The sequence below is a fragment of the Rhinoraja longicauda genome, chromosome 8 (assembly GCF_053455715.1).
Source record: "Rhinoraja longicauda isolate Sanriku21f chromosome 8, sRhiLon1.1, whole genome shotgun sequence".
Lineage (NCBI taxonomy): Eukaryota > Metazoa > Chordata > Chondrichthyes > Rajiformes > Arhynchobatidae > Rhinoraja > Rhinoraja longicauda.
The window spans coordinates 35,372,298-35,400,265 of NC_135960.1; the positions used below are offsets into that span (position 1 = coordinate 35,372,298).

The 27,968-nt window shown below is 43.3% G+C and overlaps 1 protein-coding gene across 1 annotated transcript in view; it reads left to right on the forward strand.

Moving 5' to 3' along the window:
- Positions 1 to 27,968, forward strand: part of LOC144596250 (uncharacterized) — a 36,327-nt gene that overhangs the window by 6,111 nt on the left and 2,248 nt on the right. The window contains exons 3-8 of the mRNA XM_078404462.1: positions 308 to 511; positions 2,116 to 2,241; positions 4,253 to 4,369; positions 12,041 to 12,160; positions 15,847 to 16,038; positions 20,097 to 20,198. Of these exons, the coding sequence (XP_078260588.1) occupies positions 308 to 511; positions 2,116 to 2,241; positions 4,253 to 4,369; positions 12,041 to 12,160; positions 15,847 to 16,038; positions 20,097 to 20,198 (861 nt within the window). The remainder of the gene's footprint in view (positions 1 to 307; positions 512 to 2,115; positions 2,242 to 4,252; positions 4,370 to 12,040; positions 12,161 to 15,846; positions 16,039 to 20,096; positions 20,199 to 27,968) is intronic.

The window sequence follows — 27,968 nt, forward strand, 5'->3', positions numbered from 1 at the left end:
ATTGGGAACATTTTCCCTTCGTCTATCTTGTCCAGTCCTTTTATAATTTTATACATCCCTATAAGATCCCCTCTCATCTTTCTAAACTCCAGTGAATACAAGTCTAGTCTTTCCAATCTTTCCTCATAATGACAGTCCCACGATCCTGGGGATTAAGCTCATGAACCTACGGCACTGCGTCAAATATATTTGTTTGTAAATTGCAATGAAGAAAATTACTTGCATTGGTTAACTTGGTTAACTTGGTTAACTTGGTTTGGAATACGAGATAGAACGATAGGGGATAAAAAAATGTTTTTGATTCCAGGTGAAATATGTAAGACGTCACACAATGAATTTAGCCGAAGTCAAGCCTTCATTATCAAATTTGCATCGAAACATTTTTGCACCTCAGAGTGTGAGAACAGATATCTCCAGGGCAGTCTCACAGCATCTGGGCTTCAGCAAAGATGATGAAGTCAATGGTCAAGCAAGCAACCAGCTGCAAGAGGGTGTTAACAAGCTGGTGCAGGTGTGTAAGGTTATTTGCATCCTGAGTTTGATTCTGAAGTGCTGTTTCCATCGGCGAGGAACCATATATTCTGGATCTGTCTGTATAGTGCCAGGACTAGCAAGCAAACCTGGTAATCTAATTAGGGGAGACATAATGAGAATCTTGCATTTCTATTAAGGAGGCATATAAATGATGGAGTGTATTTTGCATGCACCACTAATTTTGAGTTGCATAGAAGGTGTGGGGAGAAAATGGACAAAATAAATATCTGCGATAGGGCGAGACCTTTCTAGATACAGCAACTTCCATTCTCGTGTACTGCACCAGTGTTTGCAATGTGGCCTCCCCTCTACATTGACAAAACCAAATGCAGGTTGGATGATCGTTTTGTGGCGCACTTGTATTCAGTACCTGGGTGTGATGCTGACCTGCCTATATCCAGCCAATTTAATTCCCCATTGGCTCTGCTATTAACACATATCAGGCAATGTAGGATAGATTGCCATGTTTGTGCTTTGTCCCTATTGTCCTAATAATAAATCCAAGTTAAAGTAGAAAGTGCTGGAGCAACCCGGCAGGTCAGGGAGCATTTCTGAATTACATGGAAAGGTGACATTTCAGGTCAGGACCCTTGTCAGACTGATTATCGTAGGAGGGAGAAAGCTGGAAAAGAGTTGGGAGTAAGCTAAAGTCTGGCAAGTAGTTTGATGCAGTTGCAAGGTTTTTTTTATGGGCAGATGGGTGGGCAAAGGCCAGAGATGAAAAGGAGACAAAGGGGTATTAGATAATGAGAGGGGAGAAGTGAAATGTGAAGCCAGAGGAAGGGGTGGGAGGGGGAATGAGAAAGAGGGGTGGGTCAGTAGAATGTGTGTGTTCTCGAGTAGTTCACTCAAAGGAGAAGGAGGAAGTACAAGGGGGAAATGTTTGTTAACTAAAATTGGTGAGTTCGGTGTTGACCACATTTATTAAAGAGGACATTTTGGATGTCCTAGAGTGGAAAGCCACATCGTGGGAGCAAATGCAACAGGGAGGAAGAAATTGAGAGTAGGGGATCGGTTCTTTGCAAGAGACCTGGTGGAAGATGGTCATGTCCAGATAGCTGTGGGTCAGTGGGTTTATTGAATGAATGAATGAATGAATAAATGAATGAATGAATGAATGAACGAACGAACGAACGAACGAACGAACGAACGAACGAACGAACGAACGAACGATTGCAGGTGTTAGTCAATAATCTGTCCCTTGTGATGGAGACAGATCAAAACAAATGGAAGAGAGGTGTCAGAGATAGTTCGTTAATTTGAGGGCAGGGTGCAAGTTAATGGTAAAGTTGATGAAATCAATAGGTATTGCAAGGGTGAAGGAGGCAACCCAGAGAAATTGTTGGGGTTGGTGTCAATGTATTTTCAGAACAAGGACTGCTCCTTGTCGCCAGAAAAAAGGCAGGCATAGCACGGGCACTTACATGGGCCCCATAATTATGTTGGATTCTTATTTTGTGAGGCAAATTTCCCAGATGCTCACACCTGATGTGGACTACCTTGATTGAGAGGAGCAGCATGTGTAAAGAAATATGTGCTGGATTGGTGAGAGTAATCATGTCTTCCCATTGTCCAATAAAGGCACAGTCATCAAAGCACAATCAGGAAGATAAAGATGCAACATTAGTTGAGATTCCATCAACTGATGAAGAGCAAGATGAATCTTACACAGGCTCCAGCCCAAACCTCACAAGCAGCAGTCAAAAGGTACCTGGCAATTTTGTTTTTTAACTAGGGCATACCCGATCAGGTTTATCATGAAGATTGACTGGTAGAAGCTGGTCTGGTCCATTTGACAATGATCTGAGGTTTTTGGACATTCATCAGAGAAGGGGATTTTTTGTACTCCATGTTGATTTTGGAATTGTTTCCTATTTTGTACAGGGTGATTTTCACTGGTTGACTAGATCTCCTGCCTCTTTCAAAGAGGTGGACAGTGAACTATCACTGGAGATGGTGATTTAAATGATGTCTGATGTAGAAGGGCTGTGAGCCACTTTGCACACACCTATTATAACTAATTCAGATGCCATATTCAAGTCGTCAGGTTGCGTTTGGTGTCCTGCGCACAAGTATAATTAATATTTGCTTGCAGCAGCATCTCAGACACATATTCAGACAACACATAAAAACATAAATAATACATAAATGGCACGTAAATTCTATAAGATAGTTTGCAACAAACCAAAACACGAGGGCAGAAAAACAAATGAGGAAAAAAAAGCAAGTTTATGTTCGTGCCAGGGGCAGATCCATTGCTGACGCAGGAATTAGGGTTGTGCGGATTGATTCAAGAGCCTGATTGTTGTAGGAAAATAACTGTTCCTGAACCTGGTGGAGTGGTGTTTTGGGCTTTTGTATTGCTGCTCAATGCTAGCTGCATGGTACAGAAGCCCATTGTAGAAATCCTTCCAATCTGATTATTATCGCAGGTGATGCAGCCTGTCAAAACTATTCACATGCCCTATGATTGTATGCCTTGAGATGACACCGGACTTTGGACATGAACCATACTTCCTGAAGTCAACCATATAAAGTGGATATTTAACCTATGTTGCAGCAATAGACCGGATATTATCTGGTGATTCTTTTTCTATAATATAATGGCCCTTGGATTTGCAGGCTGAGTCCGCATTTATTTGCCGATCCCCAGTTGCCCTTGAGAAGGTGGTCCTGAGCTGCTGGTTGAGCCACTGCACATCTTGAGGGATGGGTGGACCTGCAATATTTTTAGGGGGGGTACAATGAATATCCTGATTGCATTAGCAACACAGGTACATAGACTCAGACGACAAAGAAACATTCTGCAAAAAAAGTGAAGAGAAAAAGAATGTGAAAATAATCAGCACATTAGTGTAAAGCAGAATTAGAAAACAAACTCCATGATTATGCAAGAGGTGGTTCGTAGTGTTTTGTTGCTGAGGTTGGATTAGGAACTGCCTAACCAGCATGGTTTGTCATCCATTTTGGCCTTGGAGGAGATAGAGACACCCTGCATTCCTGCTGTAAAGACATTAGGGTTTTAGAGAGAGCATTAAAAACACAGGCCATTCAATTTACTAGGTCTGCACTATCAACCAGCCATTTACACTAATTCGATATTTATCCCATTTTTTAGTGCCTCCACAGTGCCATCATCTGTCAGGTTATAGAGCACAGAAGTTGGGATGTTCTATTGGGGTGATCTTATAGAGGTGCAAAAGGTCATGAGGGGAATAAATAAGGTAAATACTTTTACCCAGAGTAAGGGAACAAAAAACAAGGTGACATAGGTATATGTTGGGAGTGGAAAGATTTAGTTGAAACCCGAAGTATAACTTTTTCACACATGTGTTGGTGTAGATCAAGCTGCCACAGGAGGTAGTTGAGGCAGGTACTGTAACAACTTTTAAAAGACATTTGGACAGATTCATGGATAGGAAAGATGTAGAGAGATGTGTGTCAAATGTGGGCAGGTGAGACAATTGTAGATAGAGCATCTTGTCAGCATAGGCAAGTTGGGCCCAAGTGCTCGTTTATGTACTATATGAAACTATGACTCTACACATGAATCACATGTCAATTGAACTTCAATTGCACATGTTCTATAAGACAGTGAAAAAAAGCTGTGCATAAAACCAAGATATGCAAATGCTCAACAATCTGCTTCATGCAATGAGAAAAATAATAGAAAAATATACGTTTTAAACAATTATGCCTTTTTTTCTTTTAAATGTAGATTCTGTCATCGAGGAGCCATAGTGTGGACATGCCAAAAACTAAAACTTTGCACACGCCAGAGTATGAATCAGAGCGGAGGATGAAAATTATGAGGAAAGCAATTGCAGCTTTTCGGGTAATTGGTACAATTCTGATGAAGCCAACAATGAAGAGAGTAACAGGGAAAAGAAAGAGGAATTTCTTTGGAATCTGTGGAATTTGTTACCACAAAAGATAGTGTAGGCCAAATCAATGGATATTTTTAAGGCGAAGATTGATAGATTATTGATTAATACAGGTGTCAGGGGGTTATGGGGAGAAGGCAGGAGAATGGGGGTGGGAGGGAAAGATAGATTCACATTGAATGGTGGTGCTGGCTCGAAGGGCCGAATGGCCTACTCCTGCATCTATTGTCTATTGTCTAGATCAGCCATGATTGAATGGTAGAGTAGACTTGATGGGCCAAATGGCCTAATTCTGTTCCTATAACTTGTAAACTTATGAACTTATGATCACTAATTAAGCATTGCAGGAAGGCATGGGGTCTTTGGTGAGGTATCGAAAGACCAAAGGGTGGCTCATTTGTGCCCTTATTTAAGAAAGGTTGCAAGTACAAGCCAGAGTACCAGAGCGGGTGAGCCTCTATCAATGGTGGGGAAAGTTACTGAGAGGCAGGATGTACTGGCATTTGGAAAGGTTAGGATTGATTAGGGATAGTGAGCATGGCTTTGTATGTGGGAAATCGTCTTACAAAATTATTTTTAAAATTTCAAAGATGTGATCAAGAGGATCTCTTGGTTGATTCATGGACTTTAGCGAGGCCTTTGACAAGGTTCCGCGTGATAGGTTGGTCTGGAAGATTGGATCATAACGGATCCAGGATGAAACAGCCAATTGAATACAAAATTGGCTTGGTGATAAGAGTCAAAGGGTGGTAGTGGAGGAAACCTATGACCAGCTGTGTGCTCTTGCTTGTCATCTATATTAACGATTAGGATGAGAATGTAGTTGGTGTAGTTAGTAAGTTTACAGATGACACAAAAATTGATTAAACAGTGGACAGTGAAGAAAGTTATCGAAAATTGCACCAAGTTCTAGATAAACTGGGGAAGTAGATTAAGGAACAGCAGATGGAATTTAACATAAACAAGTTGCATTTGCCCTACATTTATTTTAATGCGAAAGGCCTGACAGGTAAGGTGGATGAACTCCGGGCATGTATAGATATGTGCGACTGGGATGCTTCAGCTGTTACAGAAACCTGGCTAAGAGAGGGACAGGACTGGTAGTTTAATATTCCAGGATACAGGTGGTATAGGGGGGATAGAGGTGAGGGTAAAAGGGGAGGTGGTGAAGCTATATTGATAAGGAGAAGGTTACGGCAGTAGTCCGAGATTACATTACTGATGGTTCATCTAGCGAGGCTACGTCGGTGGAACTGAGAAATGAAAAGGGAATGATCACCTTGATGGATGTGTACTACAGCCCCCGCAAATAGTCAATGGGAATTAGAAGGACAAATATGCTTGGCAATTGCAGGCGACTACAAGACTATTCGGGTTGTCCCAGTAGGGGATTTTAATTTTCCCAGTAAAGACTGGGTCTGTCATGCCTATGGCTCAGATGGGGTGGTTTTTGTCAAATGCGTTCAGAAAATTTTCCTCAGGCAATATATGTAGCGGGCCCTACAAGGGAGAGGGCAAAGATTGGTCTACTCTTAGGAATTTGGAAAGGGCAACTGAGGGAAATATCTGTGGGCCAGCCTTTTGGAACCAGCAACCTCAGTGCTGTTAGCTTTCAAATAGTTATAGATAAGGACAGGGTAGGCCCACAAGTTAAAATTCTGAATTGGGGCAAGGCCAACTTTGATGGTATGAGACAGGAACTTGCTAAAGTTGATTGAAGTAGGTTGTTTGTGGGCAAAGATGCTAAGAGTTCAGGGCATGCATGTTACTGTTCGAGTGAAAGGCAAGGCAGGTGGGAGTAAGCAAGCTTGGATGATGAATCCGTGGAGGGTTTTTGTGAATTGAGGAGCATACCCTCCTTCTGAGGAAGGAGTAAATTGGAGGTAGGAGATAGCTCCGGCAGATAATATAAAGGAAAATCCAGAGTTTTGTAAGTACATTAAGTGAAAGAGAGTAAATAGAGAGAGAATAGAGTCCCTCAGAAACCAAAGGGGTCATCTCTGTGTGGAGCTGCAAGACATGGGCAAGGTCCACAATTTCTCCTCTTATTTTACCATGGAGAAAGACATGAAGACTGTGGAACTTGGGACTGTTAATGGTGACGTCTTGAGGACAGTCTGTGTTACGGTCGAGGAGGTGCTGGAAGTCTTAGGAATTCAGGGGTAGATAAAAGGCACTAGGTGCTGGAGTAACTCAGCAGGTCAGGCAGCATCTTTCAAGAACATGGTAGGTGACATTTCAGGTCGAGACACTTCTTCAGTCTAATTGTAAAGGGGCAGAAGAAAGAAGAGGGGAGAGGCAGGTCAAAGTATGGCAGGTAATATGCGGACGCAGGCGAGGGGAAGTTTGATAGACAAATGGTTGCGCATGTTGTGCCTTTGTTTAAAAAAGGTTCTAAAAGTAAACCTAGCAATTATAGACCTATTAGTTTGACGTCTGGTGGGAAAATTAATGGAAAAGATACTTAGGGACAATATATATAATTATTTGGATAATCAAGGCCTGATTAGAAACAGTCAACATGGATTTGTGCCTGGAAGGTCATGTTTGACTAATCTTCTTGAATTTTTTGAAGAGGTTACCAGGGAAATTGATAAGGGCAAGGCTGTGGATGTTGTCTATATGGACTTCAGTAAGGCATTTGACAAGGTTCCACATGGAAGGTTGATTAAGAAGGTTAAATCGTTGGGTATTAATAGTGAGGTTGCAAGATGGATTCAACAATGGCTGAATGGGAGATACCAGAGGGTAACGGTTGACAATTGTATGTCAGGTTGGAGGCCAGTGTCTAGTGGAGTGCCCCAAGGATCTGTGTTGGGTCCACTGTTGTTTGTCATTTACATTAATGATCTGGATGATGGTGTGGCAAATTGGATTAGTAAATATGCAGATGATACTAAGATAGGTGGAGTAGTTGATAGTGAGGTAGATTTTCAAAGTCTACAGAGAGACTTGGGCCTTTTGGAAGGGTGGGCTGAAAGATGGCAGATGGAGTTTAATGCTGATAAGTGTGAGGTGCTGCATTTTGGTAGGACAAATCAAAATAGGACGTACAGGGTAAATGGTAGGGAATTGAGGAATGCAGTGGAACAGAGGGATCTGGGAATAACTGTGCATTGTTCCCTGAAGGTGGAATCTCATGTGGATAGGGTGGTGAAGAAGGCGTTTGGTATGCTTGCCTTTATAAATCAGAGCATCGAGTATAGAAGTTGGGATGTAATGTTGAAATTGTACAGGGCATTGGTGAGGCCGAATCTGGAGTATGGTGTGCAGTTCTGGTCGCCAAATTATAGGAAGGATGTCGACAAAATTGAGAGGGTACAGAGGAGATTTACTAGAATGTTGCCTGGGTTTCAGCACTTAGGCTACAGAGAGAGGTTGAACAGGTTGGGTCTTTATTCTTTGGAGCGTAGAAGGTTGAGGGGGGACTTGATAGAGGTTTTTTAAATTATGAGAGGGACGGACAGAGTTGACGTGGGTAGGCTTTTCCCTTTGAGAGTGGGGAAGATTCCAACAAGGAGACATAGCTTCAGAATTGAGGGACAAAGGTTTAGGGGTAACATGAGGGGGAACTTCTTTACTCAGAGGGTTGTGGCTGTATGGAATGGGCTTCCGGTGGAAGTGGTGGAGGCTGGCTCGATTTTATTATTTAAGAGTAAATTGGATAGGTATATGGATAGGAGGGGATTGGAGGGTTATGGTCTGAGTGCAGGTAGATGAGACTAGGTCAGGGAGAATGGTCGGCGTGGACTGGTAGGGCCGGACAGGCCTGTTTCCATGCTGTAGTTGTTATATGTTATATGTTATATGTTAAAGGTCAGCGATTCAAAACCAAAGGTGTGAGACAAGGTTGAAGAATTGCAAATTTAGAGAGAGGGGTGGGATGGGGTGGGGGTGAAATGTGTGGATTTCTAGGTGGGGCAACAGGGTAGGAGAGGGGGAGGGGGAAAGAAAAAGGAGGGGTGTGGCGGAGAAAGGGGGGGTTGGAGATTGTGGGAAAGTTTAGTTGGAGGATACCTAAAATTGGGGAATCCAATGTTCATACCGTTGGGAATGGGAAGGGAAATTAAAATGGATTGTAACCAGGAGTTACAGTAGGCCTTAGCGGACCGAGTGCAAGTGTTCAGTGAAATGATTGCCGAGTCTACGCTTGGTCTCACCGAATTGTAGGAGGCCACATCGGGAACACTAGATGAGGTTAGAGGTGGTGCATGTGAACCTCTGTCTCAGCTGGAAGGACCGCTGGGGTCCCTGGATGGAGGTGAAAGAGGAGGTATTGGGACAGATGTTACATCTGTGGTTGCAGGGGTAAGTACCTGGGGAGGGGGTGGTTTGGGTGAGAATGTATGAGTAAACAAGGATTTGCAGAAGGAGCAGTCTCAGTGGAAGTCTGGAAGATGTGACTGGAGGTGGGAGTGTGTTAGAGGTTACGGAAATGTTGGAGTATGATGCGTTGGGCATGGAGGCTGGTGTGGTGAAAGGTAAGGACCGGGGGAACTCTATGCTAGTTCCATCTGGGAGGAGGGGGAGCAAGAGCAAAACTACGGGGCACAGAGGAGACACAGGTGAGAGATCCATCTATAACAGAAGGATGGAAACAATGTTTACTGAAGAAAGAGAAAATCTCGGATATCGGGGCAGAAAGTCATCTTGGGAGCACATGCGGCAGAGACAGAGGAATTGAGAGTAGGGGATAGAGTCTTTGCAAGCGGCAGGGATGGAGGAAGTGTAGTCCTGAAAATTATGAGAGTCAGTAGATTTACACTGGATATCAGTCGATTGTCTCCTTTGATGGAGACAGAGAGATCAAGATAGGGGAGAGAAATATTTGAGATGGACCAGGTGTATTTGACGCTAGGGTGGATGTTAAGAAATTATAAGGTTGAAGGCTGTGGATCAGATGACCAGAGGTGATGAGATCAGAAATAATTCAGGGGATGATGGCCTGGTGTTCTTCTGTGGGGTCATTGATGAAGCAATGGGGGCTTAATAGAAACATAGAAGGAGGCCATTTGGCCCTTCGAGCCAGCACCACCATTCATTGTGATCATGGCTGATCATCCACAATCAGTAACCCGTGCCTGCCTTCTCCCCATATCCCTTGATTCCACTAGCCCCTTGAGCTAACATTGCGAAAATTCCCACGCTGTCAATGCTTCTCCGGCGTCCTGGTTTTCGCTGAAATCACTGACAAGTCAGTAAGTACTTGAGAGTTCTGAACTATAACATCTTGTAAGGGTTACTTAAAAACCAAACTTCACTGGAACAAGGAATAAACCGGATTTACTTCCAGTTTACTAATAGCTGTATTTAAAAAAAATTAAAAGTGGTTAAGTGGATTTTTGTGAAAAGTGTGTGGGCATTTTTTGAAAATGTAGGGGAGATGCATATCTGGTTTCTGGGTTAATATTGAAGATTATTGAAGATGATGCAAGTGGGCCTTAATAAGTCTCTCTGGCCTGATCAGATATATCCGAGGACACTGTGGGAAGCTTGAAGAGAAATTGCAGGAATCCCAGCTATGATATATGAATTACCGGGTGGCACCGCGATGGCAGCCTTGCCTACAGTTTGTCTGTCTTTTTCGTCTTTTGTTTGTTATTTTTGGTGTGTTTAGAAAGTATGTGTTAATGTTCTCTGGTTTGTTTTATATGGGTGGGGGGGGGGTCAGGGAAAACTTTTTTTCAATCTCTTACCTTGCTGGAGATGCGATTTTTTTCCGAGCCATATCTCCGGTCGCTCTGCGGCCTAACATTGTGGAGCTGGAGGCCTTGCTCAGGACTAACTTTGAGCCCCACCACGATGCGTGGATTTACCATCGGAGCCAATTCCTTGCCTGGGATCGACGCTCCAACCACTGCCTGCGGACTTTAACATCAAGGAACTCGCAGTCTCGGGTAGAGACCGATGTCGGGAAGCTCCAAAGCTGCACGATGTTCGACTAGCCCTAACTCGGGGTAGATCACCCAGCGTGGGGGAGCCTAGATTCCCCGACGCAGGAGCTTGATGGCCTCGACGAGGAAGGCCCACCACCGGCTACGGGAGTCAAGATCATCCCGTCAATGGATGGTTAGAGGCCCCAGACCGCTGGAGGACAAAGAAAGGGGAGATTGAACATGGAAAATCGTGTCTTACAAATCTGATTGAGATTTGAAAAAATAACCAAAAATATCGATGAAGGCAAAGCCATGAACTTTTTCTATATGGACTTCAGCGAGGTGTTTAGTTTAGAGATACAGTGCGGAAACAGGCCCTTCGGCCCACCATGTCCGCACCAACCAGCAATCCCCGCACATTAACACTATCCGACACACATTAAGGATAATTTACACATACGCCAAGCCAAATAACCTACATACCTGTGCATCTTTGGAGTGTGGGAGGAAACTGAAGATTTCGGAGAAAACCCACGCGGTCATGGGGAGAAGGTACAAACTCCATACAGACAGTACCCGTAGTCAGGACCGAACCCGGGTCTCTGTCCCTGTAAAGTCCCTGTAAGGCAGCAACTCTACTGCTGTGCCACCGTGGCCGCATTTGATAAGGCATGGTTGGCTGCTCTGGAAAGTTAGATCGGGTGGGATCCAAGGAAAGCTAGCTGACTGGATAGAGAATTGGCTTTGTGGAAGGAAGCAGAGGGTGAGGGTGGAAGGTTATTTATCAAACTGGTGGCCGGTGACCATTGATGTGCCTCAGGGATCAGGGGTGGGTCCATTGCTGTTTGTGGTTTATATCAACAATTTGGATAAGAATGTACCAGGCATGATTCGTAAGTTTGGAGATGACATTCCTCCCATCAACAAAACTCTTGGTTTCTCTTTTAAAAACTGCCTCTGATATTTTGCTAATGCATCCTACTACTTTTGAGTAGGAAAAAAGCTGCAGATGCTGGTTAAAATCGAAGGTAGACACAAAATGCTGGAGTAACGCAGCGGGTCAGGCAGCATCTCGGGAGAGAAGGAATGGGTGATATTTCGGATAGAGACCCTTCTTCAGACTGATGTCAGGGGAGGGGGTGGGACAAAGATAGGTTGTAGTCGGAGACAGGAAGAGTAGTGGGGGAATCATGAAGGGGGAGTGGATAGAGAGAGAAAGCAGGGACTATCTGAAGTTAGAGAAGTCAATGTTCATAACGCTGGGGTGTAAACTACCCAAGCGAAATATGAGGTGCTGTTCCTCCAATTTGTGCTGGGCGTCACTCTGACAATGGAGGAGGCCCAGGACAGAAAGGTCAGATTGGGAATAGAAGGGGGAGTTGAAGTGCTGAGCCACCGGGAGATCAGGTATGTTAAGACGGACTGAGTAGAGGTGTTCAGCGAAACGATCGCCGAGCCTATGCTTGGTCTCGCCAATGTAGAGAAGTTCACACCTGAAACAGCGGATGCAATAGATGAGGTTGGAGGAAATGCAGGTGACCTGCTGAGTTACTCCAGCATTTTATGTTTACCTACTACTTTTGAGAGCAGCTTCATGCCAGACTTTGTTTGATAAAGGTCTTATGAGGCTGTTCACTGCATAAAGCCAGCATGTAATTTCTTATTTTGTAGAAATAAGTACAAAGAATACAAAACTACGTACAGCATTGAGCAAACAATCTTTTCTTCCTGTGTATATAAATGCAGAGGAAGCGAACGAGATATCAGAATTTGGTTATGACATTGAAGCCGCCTTCATTATCAACGATCGCAAGTTCGGAAAATGAGTCAGAGCATGGCGAGACATCAAGAAATGGTGCTATTGAGGTACTCACCTGGACGAGCTGCTGGGGGCCTTGAATGGATGTGAGGGAGGACAAATATGAACTTGTGTTACATCTCCTGCATTTGTAGGGGGAAATACTTGGGGAGGGGGTGGGTTGGGTGGGGAGGGATGAGCGAACCAAGGAATTGCGGAGGGAGTGGTCTCTGGAAAGCGGAAAGGGGTGGGGATGGGAAGATGTGGCTACCTCTGCAACAACTCAGTTTTCTCATCCCTTCCCACTCAAGGTGGAGAGTGGTGAATCTGTGGAATTCTCTGTCACAGAAGGTAGTTGAGGCCAGTTCATTGGCTATATTTAAGAGGGAGTTAGATGTGGCCCATGTGGCTAAAGAGATCAGGGGGTATGGAGAGAAGGCAGGTATGGGATACTGAGTTGGATGATCAGCCATGATCATATTGAATGGCGGTGCAGGCTCAAAGGGCCGAATGGCCTACTCCTGCACCTATTTTCTATGTCTATGTTAAACCATCCCATCCCGAATGGCAAGAACAAGCGTAGTCCAATTTTAGGCACCGAATGAACCTTCCCCTTGCCCCCCAGTTCCCTGTGCCCCACTAAGATACCACATTTCTCGCACAATCCTGCCCCCCCCCCTTTCCCTTGTCCCCTTCCATCTCTATCCCTTCCTATGACTTCATTCACATTTCACACCTCTTCTCTCCTTATCACCCAACTCACAGCCTTTTGCCTGTTCATCCCTGGCTTTCATTCACCCTCAGCCAATCAAAACCCCTACCCTTATCCATCTTTCACTTACCTGGCTTTGCCCTGCCTCACTTCAAGTTTTCTCCCCACTGCTACAATTAGTCTTAAGAAGGATCCTGACGTGAAACATTGTCTATCCATGTCCTCCAGAGATGCTGTCTGACCCACTGAGTTACTCCAGCACTTTGCGGCAGTTTTTTGAAAATCCTATTATGGGCATCTTAGAGAAGAGTCACATGGGATGGCACTTAAACTGGAGGCCATAAATAAATAAATTAATTAATAAATATATGGAGAATGCATGTGTACAAAGGAATTGCAGATGCTGGTTTAAATCGAAGACAGACACAAAAAGCTGTAGTAACTCAGCGGGCCAGACAACATCTCTGGAGAAAAGGAATCAGTGATGTTTCGGCTCAAGACACTTCTTCAGACTGAGGGTCAGGGGAAAGGGAAATGAGAGATATAGACGGCTGATGCTGCATTTAAAGAGAGAAAATGCTGGAAATATTCAGCTGACCAGGAAGCATTTGTGCAGAGAAGCAGAGGTAATATTTTACGTTGAAGATGCCTCATCAGATTTAGAAAAGTGAGAAAACAAGCGTGTTTTAAGTTGGATGGGATGAGGAGGTCAAAGGCTTGTCATTGACATAATTACTTTTCATGTTTTAATGAAAGAACACAAGAAGGCAAAGCTGTAGTAGACGATTGGGCCCTTCAAACTGTTCTGCATTTAATATGATCGTGGCAGATCTATCTATGCTCGCTTCAAGTCCTCAGTGCTATTTCTCCATATCCCTGTTTTTGATGTATTGAATATTCATCCATCTCCGCTTTAAATACTTCTAATGATCTAACTACCTACCAGGGCAGAGAATTTCCCACATTCGTCACCCTCTGCAAGAAGAAATTTACACCTACCACAGTTTTAAATGACCAGCCCTTTGTCTTACAGTTATTCACCCTTGTTTAAGGCTTTCCCAGTGGAGAAAACACCCCAACACCCTGTAACGCCTTGTTAGGATCTTATATATTTGACTAAAATCACCCCTCATTCTTCTAAACTCCATGGAATACGTAACTGAAAGATTACCTCTACTCCCATCTCAAGAATCGATGCCTGAGGTGTTGAGTGTATTCAGCATTCTCTGTTATTTAGATTTTCAACATCTGCAGTTTATTGCTTTGAATTAAAGGTTTAATTCTTTCCACCTTATCCTTGCTCATTCTCCCTTGTCCAGTCCTTTCACACCTGAATTTTCTATTCATGTTTGATTTTTGTTACAGTTTCTCGTGATTGGTTTCATGCCACTAAGTCCAAGCTTCCTTGCCCATGTCTTCTGCAGTCTGCCAACCCTCTTGCCTTGGTCCAGACTTGTGATTAAACATAAAGGACAACTGCAAACTAGAGTGAGAGGTTTATTCCTTGAAGTACAAGTCTAAATGGGAAGATGAACAAATGATGCTAACCATATTGATATCTGAATTATTAAAAACAAACCAAGTACTAGGTTAATTTCTACAGGAATATAATGGGGAAAATAGAGATTTTATGTAAAACTTGTACAATCGCAGTCAACGTGATGGCATGGCAGTTGGTGCTGCTGACTAAAAGGTGCAGAGTCTGGGGTTGGATCCGAACCTTGAGAGTTATCCATGTGGAAATTGCATGTTCCACCTGGTGACGCCGTACATGACAGCCGCACCAACAGCCTGTTACATCTATTTCTTCTTTTGCTGCTTTGGTCTGTGTTTACTTGTTTGTTTTTTGTGTAGCTTTAGTTTTCGTATTATGTGGGGGTTGGGGGAAACCTTTTTTATCTCTTTCCTCGACGGAGATGCCACTTTTTCATCATATCTCCGTCTGCACTGCAGCTTTAACATCGTGGGCTGGTGGTCCCTTTGTTGGGGATCGACTGCGGGAGCTCCAACCGCAGGAGCTTCAACCACCCTGATCGCTCCGATCGTCTCTTGCGTTGATTGTTTAATTGCGCCTGATTCAATCCCCTCAGGATAGACAACAGTTTGGAAAGCCTGAACATTTCCCTGTGATCAGGGAGGTTGTGGCATGCACGACACTCATTTTAATTCAATCAGACTCTGAAATATGTGTGTAGCCAAATGTCACCACAATTATACTATCCATTGATATGCCTTTACCTACAGAAAAGACAAATTATAATAAGCAATAAACTGCAGATGTTGGAAAGCTAAAATGACTAACATAGTGGACTAACTCAAGAAAGCAATCAAGTAACATCATGGAGAAACAGAGTTAATATTGCTGGTTGACGACCCTTTACCAGAATTGACCGTGTTGGAAAGAAATTAAATAGGTGTTAAGTTGCAGGAGAGATGGATAGGACTAAAAAATATCTCTGATGGAGTGAAGTTAGAACTCTCCCAAAGGATAACTGATAAATCAGTTCATCGTTCAATGAATTAGTGGTGGCAATTTGAGAGAACTACGAAATGAGGGGGACCAGAAAGTTGCCTTGATAGATATATTAAAATATATTAAAATAACAAAAGGGTTTGAATGAGTGATTAAAGAGATAATTTTCCTCTGAAAATAGTAAGTTCTGTCCAGATTAGATGGTCACTAAGAATTGCTTTATGAAGAGATCAGCAGATACTCTCTCGCCCATAGAGAACCATGAACTGGAACGCATGGCTACTTTGGACAGATGAGGCTGGTGATAAAGATGTTTAGGGGAACCTAGATCAGAGAGAAAGCAATGTATGATTAAGTGGAAAAATTTAGATGAAATGGGGAGATATGATACCTGGGTGTAGCTTGAGTATTGACTACAAAATAATGAGCCTGGAGGCCCATTTCCAGGCCTTGTTATCTATGTAACACAAATAAAATGTGAACTGTCACATTCCTGATTAGCACAATGGCATCACAAGTGTTGCTGTTGGCTGTCTGTTGATGAAATCTCTCTGCTTATATAAATACAGGCAGTTCCAGCAGAAATGGACTCTGGACAGAATTTGGAAGAAGAAACCCCCCCAGGGGATCAGTCTTTGAATGATGCACAACTTGATATAACTACGGAAACTTCTGTGCCATCTGTAGATCATCAAGTAGTTACAGACGTGTCTCTAACTGGAACCACACCAGATGAACTCAACCCTGAAGATAACAGAATGGTCAGTGCTCCATAGTGGTTTGAGAGATTGTGAGAGGGTCAAATGATTTTAGAGGATGGAATTGTTTCCGGTTAATAAAATATCAGGTTTTCCAACTTTGTTGAATGTTACTGAATTGAGACGAGCTTATCCATTATCTTACACCAATCACTGTTGCTGCCACTGCCAGGACATCTTTCAGTTCTAAAGGTGGTCAGGGCATTCATTGATTGCACATTAATTCATTCAGTTATCACACAATATCTGATTTATAATTATGGCCACATGTACCGAATTGATGGAAATTTATTTATTAAATGCTACCAAGTCAAGTCAAGTTTATTTGTCACATGCACATACACGATGTGCAGTGAAATGAAAGTGGCAATGCCTGCGGATTGTGCACAAAAAAGAATTACAGTTACAGCATATAAATAAAGTTAATATAGAGAAGACAAAATTTAGTCCCTGGAGTTATAAAAGTTGACGGTCCTGATGGCCTGTGGGAAGAAACTCCATTTCATCCTCTCCGTTTTCACAGCGTGACAGCGGAGGCGCTTGCCTGACCGTAGCATCTAGAACAGTCCGTTGCTGGGGTGGCAGGGGTCCCTCATAATCTTGCTTGCTCTTGATCTGCACCTCCTGATGTATAAGTCCTGCAGGGGGACGAGTGTAGTTCCCATGGTGCGTTCTGCCGAACGCACTACTCTCTGCAGGGCATACATGATTAGAATAGGTGGTGTGAAAGGTGGTATGATTCAGATCATACATGATTAGAATAGGTGGTGTGAAAGAGAAGAAAAACAGTGCAGAATATCATGTTACAGCTACAGAGAAAAAGCAATTATTTTAAACATGTGCAACGGCCACAATGAGATAGTTTGGAAAATTGGAAATACATCCTGAGCACATGCGTGATCCATTCAAGAGTCTGATAACAGAGGTGAAGAAGCAGTTTTTGAATCTGGTGGTACATGCTTTCAAGTTTTTGCATCTTCTGCCCAACAGGAGAGGGGAGAAGAGAGAATGACCAGGGTGCGAACTGTTCTTGCTAATATTGGTTGCTTTCCCGAGGTAGTAGGAAGTGTAGAAGGAGTCGATAAGTATGGAAGCTGGTTTGTGTGAATGACTGGGCTGAGTCCACAACTCTCTGCAGTTTCCTGCGACCTTGGGCAGTGTAGTTGTCTTTGCTTTCTACATATATGCCCCTGTTTGTCATTTATGATTTTCCGGTTCACTGAGATATTTCTCATAAAAATCGCAAAATATATCAATTTCATTGATATGTTACCGCTGAACTATAATTCACTGGATTTTCTCTACTTCCCTTCTTAAACAAAGGAGCAACATTAGCTACTCTCCAATCCTCCAGGGCCTTGCCTATGGCAAGAGAAGACGCAAAGATCTTTATTAAGGTCTCCGCAATCTCACCTCTCACTTCTCAATTATAATCAATCAAAAATAGGATTAATACCATCTGGCCCTGGTTAATTATTCACCTTAATACTCTTCAGGAGCACCAACAGCACTACTTTCTTAATCTCAAACTGCCTTTGCATATTAGTATTCTCCACACTGATCTTGCTGTCCTCCATGTCCTATTCCTTGGTGAAAACAGAAGTAAAGTACTTGTCTTGCACCTCGCCTACATCCCCTGACTCCCATTACAAATTCCCTGCTTTATCAATGAGTATTCCTACCTTCTCCATTGTTACCCTCTTTCTTTAATGGAGGTTTAAAATGCCTTGGGATTTTCTTTAGTCCAACTAGCCAAAGTCATTTCACGGCCTAATCGCCTGCTTGAGTTCTTTCCACCTTGCTTTATAAGGCCTTGTCTAATTTTATTTTCTAAAATCCTGCATCCACTTCCTTTTTCTTTTTGACAAAAAATACAACATCTTTGGCATTCCATATCCCTCCTCCTTATTGGAAGATGCCAGTACTGAACTTTGGTCAACTCTCTTTTAAACAACTCCCACATGTCAGTTATGGACTTACCCAATAACTGAGCTCCTGCCTAATAATAATGTCATTTGATTTGCTCCAAGTTAATACTTTGCTGCAAGGCCCAGACTTATCCCTAGTCAAAACAATCTTAAAACTTATGGATAAGTGGCGGAGAAAAAAGTGCCAATGATGTGAAGTGAAGGAAGATGGGAAGTGAAATGCTGAATAAGAGGGAGGGTCAGTGGGTGTGAGGAGGGAAATTAAGAAAGGACACATGGCTGTATTGGTGAGTCTGGGTGAGAAGATGGTCAAAGAGTAGGAGAGCTTCAGAATCGCCGAGGGAATGATGAGAGAGGGTCTCGCATAACACACATCAGTGAGAGGAGGGCAACTTTGTCAGAGTAGACTTACTTTGAGGAGATTTCACAGTGGATTCGTAAAAGGAGACACAAGACACTGCAGATGCTGAAGTCCAGATTGAAGAACAAACTGTTGGAGAAACTCAGCGGGTCAGGTGGCATCTGTATAGGGAAATGGACATTTAGGGTCGGAGCACCTCAGGCTGATAGAGTGGAGGGGAGAAAGCTGGTAGAATGAGGTGAGGGGAAGGGTGGGGCACTCACGGTTGAATGCTTCAGACTAAATAATTGGATGTGGAGGTAGTGGAGGCAGTGCAGCCTCATGTTGGATTTGGAATTTATTAAGATGAAAATTATGGAGATCTTGAAGCTGCTGTTGAGGACCGATTGTTCAGGCTCAGTGGGACGATCAGAAATATAGGGATAACGGGTGGAATTGAGGTGGAGAGATGGTGTCAGGAAAGTGAAAAGAGAGAGAAATCCAGATGAATACCTTGAATGCTCTTGAATGCACTGCAAAATGGAATTGATCTGTTTGGTATAAATGTTTCCTCCTTTGATGAATTTTATTCAACATAGGTTGTCACCTTGGCTCAACCAATGTCAGTATTGCTGAAGAGAGAGAGCAAATTGAACAGTGTGGACACCCTGTTATTTTCCCAATGGGAAGGATATGGCACGGCACACATTGGTTAATTCAGGCAGTTTTGGATATTTAGGCTGATATTCCTTCAGTGAATCATTGTTTATAAATGTTGTGCTTCCTCTGACCAATAAGATTTCTTCCTGGGTGCTTGCATGGATCTGTCAGACCAAATATCATCCTTCTGGATCCAATGGGCCAAATGTCATCCTTTTCTGTTATGGGATGGATGTTTGGATGGATGGATGTTTCTTTTTTTGTGTGTTTTTGGGGTTGTGTAATTTGCCTATTTTAATGCTCTATTGTGTAATCTGCCTATTTTAATGCCTTTATTGTTGGACTGTGGGTGACTGAATTTCGTCCAATTTGGATGACAAATAAAGCTATCTTGAATCTTGAATGAGAGCTGTAGCATAAGGTGCAAGATGGGATCTCAGTTAAACCACTTAGAACATAGAGCAGATGCTGAAAATCTGAAGAAAAAAAAGCTCAGCAGTCTGGCAGCATCCATGGAAAGAAACTTGGTACACAATTTTCATCTGCAAAATTATGAAATGGCTGTTCAGCCACCAGAAACACGAATAAAAAATTCACAAGCTTCCCAGCTGGTTGTATGTGTCTGTGTCATGAATGAATGAACATATTTGCACATCTCTGGAAAATGAAAAAAAACTGGCGCCATGATATATATATTAATGGAATGAAATTATTTGAATGGGCTCAAAGAGCTTATTTTTCTCTGACCAAATATGGTCTTTGTCAATATTAGATAGTCACTAACAAGGTCTATGAAGAGATCAGAAGACACTCTTACCAAGAGAGAAGTGTAAATTGGACCTTGCGGCCACATAGGGTAGATGAAGCTGATGATAATGAAGATATGGTTAAGGGAACTAAGAGAGGAGAGAAAGCAATGTAAGGTTAAGCAGGAAAAGTTTGATGAAGAGATGGGAAAAGATCTCTAGTACCTTGAACATGTACATTAAAGTGAGCCTGTAGGCCCATTCCCAGACTTGTGTTCTGTGTAACTCAACATACAACTTGAGCATCACATTCCTGCTTAACATAATGACGCCACTGCTGTTGCTATTGCCTGATTGTTGATTAAAACTTTCTGATTATAAATGCAGGTAGTGGACTCCGAACAAAGTGTGATAGGAGAAAACCTCTCAGGGGATCAGTCTTTCAGTGATACACAACTTGATGTAGGTGCAGAAACATCTATGCCATCGGTGAGTCATCAGATTCTTTTTGAAAAATGGAGTCAATTTATCTCCAGAGTGTGACCTCAGGGATTCCTCCTTCACTGGATGCTGTTTGATTGAGACTGGTTCAATCTATTGTTTTGGCCAAATCACTGTTGATATCACTGAAGATAAAGGTAGCTGATTGGAAAACCTAAACATCTGATGTGCCCAGGGAAGTGCTTCATCCCTCCTTGTGGGGTGTGCTTCCACCCATCTGGAAAACATAGCAACCATGACCAGAATGTAGTTAAAACCCTTGGCTGCAGGAATATGTACAAAATCAATTTGCAAATTCTCAAAAGGCATTTCAGGTTGAGGTAGGTGATCAAATTTTGCAGGTGATTTCCCTCTATTATTTTGTTGACACACCAGACATGTTCTTGCAACCGTATCAATTATGACTGATATACCTGGTGCATACCATTGCTGGGACAATGCATGTGCCATCCCTCCTTTTCCCATGTGAGCTTGTCCATGAGCTAGGCGAGACAGGGGCAAAACTAAGCTCCTGGGGTAAACTACCCGACCATCAGGGTGGACCCAGACAATGGGGTCTTGATAGCACCCTGCTTTGCTCCAGGAATTCTTTTCCTGGAGTGATGCTAGGCTCTGGACATCCTGTAACTGGGTTACATCGATGCTAACCGGGAGCTTTCTTTGTGCTGCAGACTTAATTTTAGCCGCTTGTAACTGCGGGGTTTGCCTGAGGGCAATCTGTTTGGCTACATAATCAGCTGATCTGTTTCCTTTTGATAACATCATCATCCGATGATGTATGAGCTTCGCATTTAATAACTGCAATCTGCCGTGGCAATTGAATAGCATCCAATAAATGTAAGACCAGTTTACCATGCTTAATAGTCTTTCCTGTTGATGTGATGAATCCTCTATTTTTCCATAACTGCCAAAAGTCATGAACATCCTCAAATGCATAGCAAAAATCAGTGTAGATATTAGCACTGTGATCTTTTGCCAATATGCAGGCACGAGTCAGGGCATACAGCTCAGTTGCCTGAGCAGACGTTCTGGATGGCAAAGCATATGCCTCCAGCACTTAGTGTGGTGTGACCACCGCATATCCTGCTAATAATTTGCCATCACTAGGTCAGTGTGAAGAGCCATCAGTAAATAGGACCAGATCAGGATTATCAATCGGATGACTAAGTCTAGCCGGGGAGTAGCAGTGGCTTCTCCAAGCAATGGACAATCATGGTCACATCCTTCTTCTGGCTGTGGTACAAAGATAGCTGGGTTTATAGCAGGTGATCGCTGATAAGTACAGTTCGGATATGATAAAAGGATAACTTCATATCCTGTTCTTCTAGCGGCTGTGAAATGCTGTGCAGCTGCAGAGTTCAATAATAACATCACAGCATGAGGAACAGTCACTACACATGGGTGATCAAGAATGATTTTTCAATCATCATAGCTGTTGCTGCTAAAGCTCACAAGCAGGCTGGAATGCCATTTACTACAGCTGGTGAAGCCACAGAATAATAGGCTACCGGTCTTTTAAAAGGGCTTTTAAACATTTGGCAATCCCTGGGCCAGAGCAGTAACCTTAGCATTCTTTAGATTTCTAAACGCCTGGTCTCTTTCTGCAGTCCATACTACTCTGGAGGGCTCAGACTGCAAGGTGGCTGAACGAATGCTGCATGTAGTTCCCTGTAGTCATGGATCCATTGTCTGCAGTAACGTACCATGCCTAGGAAGGAGAGATTGCCCTTCTTTGTCTTCGGGATCGGGACATTCTCTATTGCCTTTATTCTATCTCTGAGTCTCCTTCTGCCTTCCTGCAGCTGGAATCCTAGATACTGTACACTAGGCTGGCAGAACTGTAATTTTCCCAGCAATACTTTATGCCCTCTTTCTGCCAAATTTTGCAGCAATTTAATTGAGTCTTTACAATCAGGACCTTTCACAGAGGCTACCAAAAGGTCATCGACAAACTGGAACAAAGTAGCCCTTTCTGATAATTGACATTCCTGAAGATCATTTTTCACTGCTGCTGCATATATGCCGGGCTTTCAGTAAACCCCCTGGGGTTGCCTAGTCCAGGTGTATTGTTGATCCTTGTAGGTAAAGGCAAACAGGAACTGACTGTCTTTATGCAGGGATATGGAGAAAAAGGCTGAACATAGGTCAATTACTGTGAAGGTGTCGGCTTCCGCCGGATAGATGACAGAATAATATTGGTGTCAGGTGCTAAAGGAGCAATCGGGATCACTATTCTGTTGATAACTCTCAGGTCTTGGACAAAACGCCATTCATTACGTCTTCCCACTTTTGGGATTGGCAGAATAGAAGTATTACACGGACTTTGCATTTTCACTAATACTCCTTGTAATAAAGATATGATGACTGTAGCTATACCTTCTTCAGCCTCCGGGGTCAGTCGATACTGTTTTAAACATGGCAAGGCAGCACCCTTTTTTAAAGTCACTTTATGTTCAGGGGCTGAATGCACTTGCCCCACATGATTCTTATGCTTTGCCCATAGTTCAGAGGGTAATTCTGACGGATACTCAGTAGGTCGCTGTTGCTTTTCAAAAATAGTGTCCCACTCCTTTCTGACCCATGTGATCTTTCCTTCTGTGTCATTAAAGAAGTCAATCTGGATTTTTCCTTCTGTCATTGATAACTTTAAAACATGATTTGACTGTTTGTCCTTCAGCCTTTTTATAATTTCTCCTATTTCCTTCGCTGTTGCTGGAGGTCTAGTAGCTACAGTCAAATGTGACTCAGAAGTGTCTCCCATCTCAAATCGATCCCTTTGGTTTTGAGAGAGGTGGACCATTATTCCTAATCCCGGCACCCCAAAAAACAAATAATGGGTGACCGCTAATTGTTCGATTTTATTCAACAGGGGGAGACTCTTTCCTGGTATTTGGGATTAGGGAGGCACGTGTATAATGCAGTGCAATGTGTTCGCTTATGTTCTCGGCTGGTTTCAACAAGATACTGTAAATACTTGCCTTTTGAATCCTGCACTCTTTGCAGAGCACAATGAATTTGATTAATTAATTGACTGTAAGGATTGCTACTTAATTGCCAACAATATAGGATGGGCATCTTTTGCCCTTGTTCTTCCTCCTTAATTAAAATTAGCAATTGATAAAAACATAGAAACATAGAAAATAGGTGCAGAAAGAGGCCATTCAGCCCTTCGAGCCAGCACCGCCATTCATTGTGATCATGGCTGATAATAATAATAATTACTTTATTCGTCCCACAACAGGGAAATTCGCAGGGTTACAGCAGCAAAGTGGATAGCAAAAATAAATAAGCATTCATTAAAAAAATAAAATAACTTTATTTACTGGTCTGCTGGGAGCAGTGCTGGTTGTGCAGTCTGATGGCAGCAGGAAGGAAGGACCTTCGATATCTCTCCTTCTCACACTTGGGGTGAAGACGTCTGTGACTGAAGGAGCTGCTCAGTGCAGTGACAGTGTCCTGCATGGGGTGGGCAGAGTCGTCCAGCAGTGATGATAGCTTTGCCATCATCCTCCTCTCTCCCACCGTCTGCACTGAGTCGAGGGGGCAACCCAGGACAGAGCTGGCCTTCTTGATCAGTTTATCCAGTCTCTTCCTGTCAGCAGTTGAGATGCTGCTGCTCCATCATCCACAATCAGTAGCCTGTACCCAACTTCTCCCCATATCCCTTGATTCCGCTAGTCCCCAGAGATCTATCTAACTCTCTTAAATTCATCCAGTGATTTGGCCTCCACTGCCCTCTGTGGCAGAGAATTCCACAAATTCACAACTCTCTAGGTGAAAAGGTTCCTTCTCACCTCAGTTTTAAATGGCCTCCCCTTTATTCTAAAGGGCCTGTCCCACTTAGGCGATTTTAAGGCGACTAATGGCAGGCAGTGGCTAGTGGGGTACCGCAAGGCTCGGTGCTGGGACCGCAGCTATTTACAATATACATTAATGACTTGGATGAAGGGATTAAAAGCTGGGTGGTAGTGTGAACTGTGAGGAAGATGCTATGAGGTTGCAGTGTGACTTGGACAGGTTGTGTGAGTGGGCGGATGCATGGCAGATGCAGTTTAATGTGGATAAGTGTGAGGTTATCCACTTTGGTGGTAAGAATAGGAAGGCAGAGTATTATCTGAATGGTGTCAAGTTAGGAAAAGGGGACGTACAGCGAGATCTGGGTGTCCTAGTGCAGTCACTGAAAGGAAGCATGCAGGTCCAGCAGGCGGTGAAGAAAGCCAATGGAATGTTGGCCTTCATAACAAGAGGAGTTGAGTATAGGAGCAAAGAAATCCTTCTGCAGTTGTACAGGGCCCTAGTGAGACCGCACCTGGAGTACTGTGTACAGTTTTGGTCTCCAAATTTGAGGAAGGACATTCTTGCTATTGAGGGCGTGCAGCGTAGGTTTACTAGGTTAATTCCAGGAATGGCAGGACTGTCATATGTTGAAAGACTGGAGCGACTAGGCTTGTATACACTGGAATTTAGAAGGATGAGAGGAGATCTTATCTAAACATATAAGATTATTAAGGGGTTGGACACGTTAGAGGCAGGAAACATGTTCCCAATGTTGGGGGAGTCCAGAACAAGGGGCCACAGTTTAAGAATAAGGGGTAGGCCATTTAGAACTGAGATGAGGAAAACCTTTTTGAGTCAGAGAGTTGTGAATCTGTGGAATTCTCTGCCTCAGAAGGCAATGGAGGCCAATTCTCTGAATGCATTCAAGAGTGAGCTAGATAGAGCTCTTAAGGATAGCGGAGTCAGGGGGTATGGGGAGAAGGCAGGAATGGGGTACTGATTGAGAATGATCTGCCATGATCACATTGAATGGCGGTGCTGGCTCGAAGGCCTCCTCCTGCACCTATTGTCTATTGTCTATTGACTGCTGGTGACTAGGCTATCGCCAACAGTTCGCCGGGGATTAGGTGCTGTTCCTCCAATTTCCGGTGGGCCTCACTATGGCACTGGAGGAGGCCCATGACAGAAAGGTCAGACACTTCAACTCCCCCTCCCATTCCCAGTCTGACCTTTCTGTCATGGGCCTCCTCCAGTGCCATAGTGAGGCCCACCGGAAATTGGAGGGAAAGCACCTAATTTTTCGCCTGGGCAGTTTGCAGCCCAGTGGTATGAACATCGACTTCTCCAACTTTAGATAGTTCCTCTGTCCCTCCCTTCCCCTCCTCCTCAGATCTCCCTCTATCTTCCTGTCTCCACCTATATCCTTCCTTTGTCCCGCCCCCTGACATCAGTCTGAAGAAGGGTCTCGACCCGAAACGTCACCCATTCCTTCTCTCCCGAGATGCTGCCTGACCTGCTGAGTTACTCCAGCATTTTGTGAATAAATAGAAAATAGTTTACGTCTTTATTCCTACTGCCAAAGTGTATGACTCCACACTTTGCTGCACGAGATTCCATCTGCCACTTCAAACCTCAAAACTCTTAATAGATTTTATTGAATGTGATTTTTTTTTTTCTAAACCCATGTTGATCCTCCCGATCCTGTTGATATAATGGAGAGAATACAAAGAAATTAGTGATTTAAAGGTACACAAAGTTTCTAGTTTGTTGTGAGATTGTTGGCTGGTCAGAAATATTTGAGAAGGTATGGAGTTACCTTTAAAAAATGAAAGTAAACTTGTCTCTTTCCTGGAAAAGTTTGTGCAGAAAATATCTTTCAGCATCTGTTGCTGAGGTCACACTTTATTCTCTTTTTTTGACCTTTCAAAGAGGAAAAATTGTGCAACACCTTGCACTTATCTGCATTAAACTCCATTAACCATTCCTCTGCGCACTTGCTCAACTGGTCAAGGGCCTGCTGTTATTTTTGAAAAACAATTAAGTGTCATCTACAAATTTACTGATCATGCCTGTACTTTCTTATCTAAGTCATTGATATAAACCACAAACAACAATAGACCCAGCACTGATCCCTGAGGCACCACTTGGAAAAACACCCTTCCAACACCATCCTCTGCTTCCTTCCATGAAGGGAATTCTATATAGAGTTAGCTAGCTCTCGCTGAGTACCATACCATGTAACCTTCCCGTGCAGTCGACCATGTGGAAGCTTATCAAAGGCCTGGCTGGTCTCTTTGAACAATATCTATGGCCTCTCCCTTAATGTCACGTTATTCAACATCTCTTTTTACTGTAGAAACAGACCCAGCACTATGGAAGTCGGTAAAGTTAATGGGGATGTCTTGCGGATATTCCACATTACAGTAGAGATGTTGGACTGCCTAAAACGTGTGATGGTTGATAAATATTATACTTGATAGGTCACATTTGATATTTGAGCTGCCTGACCTTTACAACGATCCTTGTTCACTGGTCCTTTTTTGTTAATTCCTCTTGGAACTCCTTTTCATTTCTACACATGCACAGTTCCATTTTTTTCTATTCAATTCATTTTGGGGGAAACCTGGAATTTGTGGGCCGTCCCTATGTCCCAGAAAGAATACAATGGCGAGCAGTTTTCCTGAACCGCCTTAGCCTTGACCTGCTGATGAAACTCCTCCCACACTGCTGTCACGGAGACAGTTGCAGGATATTGATCCAGCAATATTTCTATGCTGCAAATTGAATCAGTCCATGCTCCAATATTCCCTTGGTGCTCCTGCATAAAGGGATGGGTGGGTTCATTGACTGTGGGGTTGTGAATGAAACAGATCATCATGCAATCATCTGCAGATGTCCCTGCTTCGGACCTTGTGATTAAGGGAATTGGCAAAGGAGCTGAGAAAGTTGGGCCAAGAACACTATCCTGAAGAACTCCAGCAGTGTTGTCCTGAGGCAGAGATGGTTGACTAAATCAAAGGGGCATTGACTATAAGAATCAGGAAGTCATGTTGCAGATTTATAAAACTTTGGTTAGATTGCTTTTGGAGTATTGAGTGCTATTCTGGTTGCCCCATTATAGGAAGAATTTGGAGGCTTTGGAGAGGGTGCAGGAGGTTTACCATGATCTTCCTGGATTTGAAAATATAAGCTATAAGGAAATGGTGGACACACTTGGATTGTTTTTTCTCTGCTGCTGAGGTTGAAATTTGAAGGGTGATCCGATAGAAGTACATAAAATTGAGAGGCGTAGATAGGGTGGACAGGCAGAAAGATTTTCCCAACATGTCTAAGACTGGAGGGCATACCTTTAAGGTCAGAGGGGGAAAGTGTAAGGGGGATGCCTGGCACAGGTATTTTTTTCACAGAGAATGTGGTGGGTGCCTGAAACAGAGTGGCAGAGACAGATACAAATAGTGGCATTTAAGAGGCTTTGAGAGAAGCACATGGATATACAGGAATATGGATCCACACAGGCAGAGTAGGTTTGTTTAACTCCTATTGATGCAACACTTGCGAAAATGGGGTAACATTGAACAAGTGTATGGGTGATCAATGGTCAGTGTGGACTCGGTGGGCCGAAGGACCTATTTCCACACTATCTCTGAACTAAACTAAACTTTAAGTTCAAATATGTTAAGATTGCAGTTTTAACTTAGCCGCCTGTTTTCCTGGCGGAAGCACTGGGTTGGAGTTGCTGGGGTAGGCCTGGCCAGGCGATGTTGTCGATGTCTTCCACGACCGTTCTGCCGCTCTGTGCCACTGCAGGCAACATCTGATCTTATAGATCGTTCGTATGGAGTATATATGTTCTTCCATTGATTGCAAGAGTTTATTTGGGGTGCTCTGGTTTCCTCCCTCGTGTTAAAGTCAAGCTGGTTATTCAGTGAATTTCTAACTGGGTTCAGGAAAATTTTCTCAGATGGCCGTACTTTAAAAGGA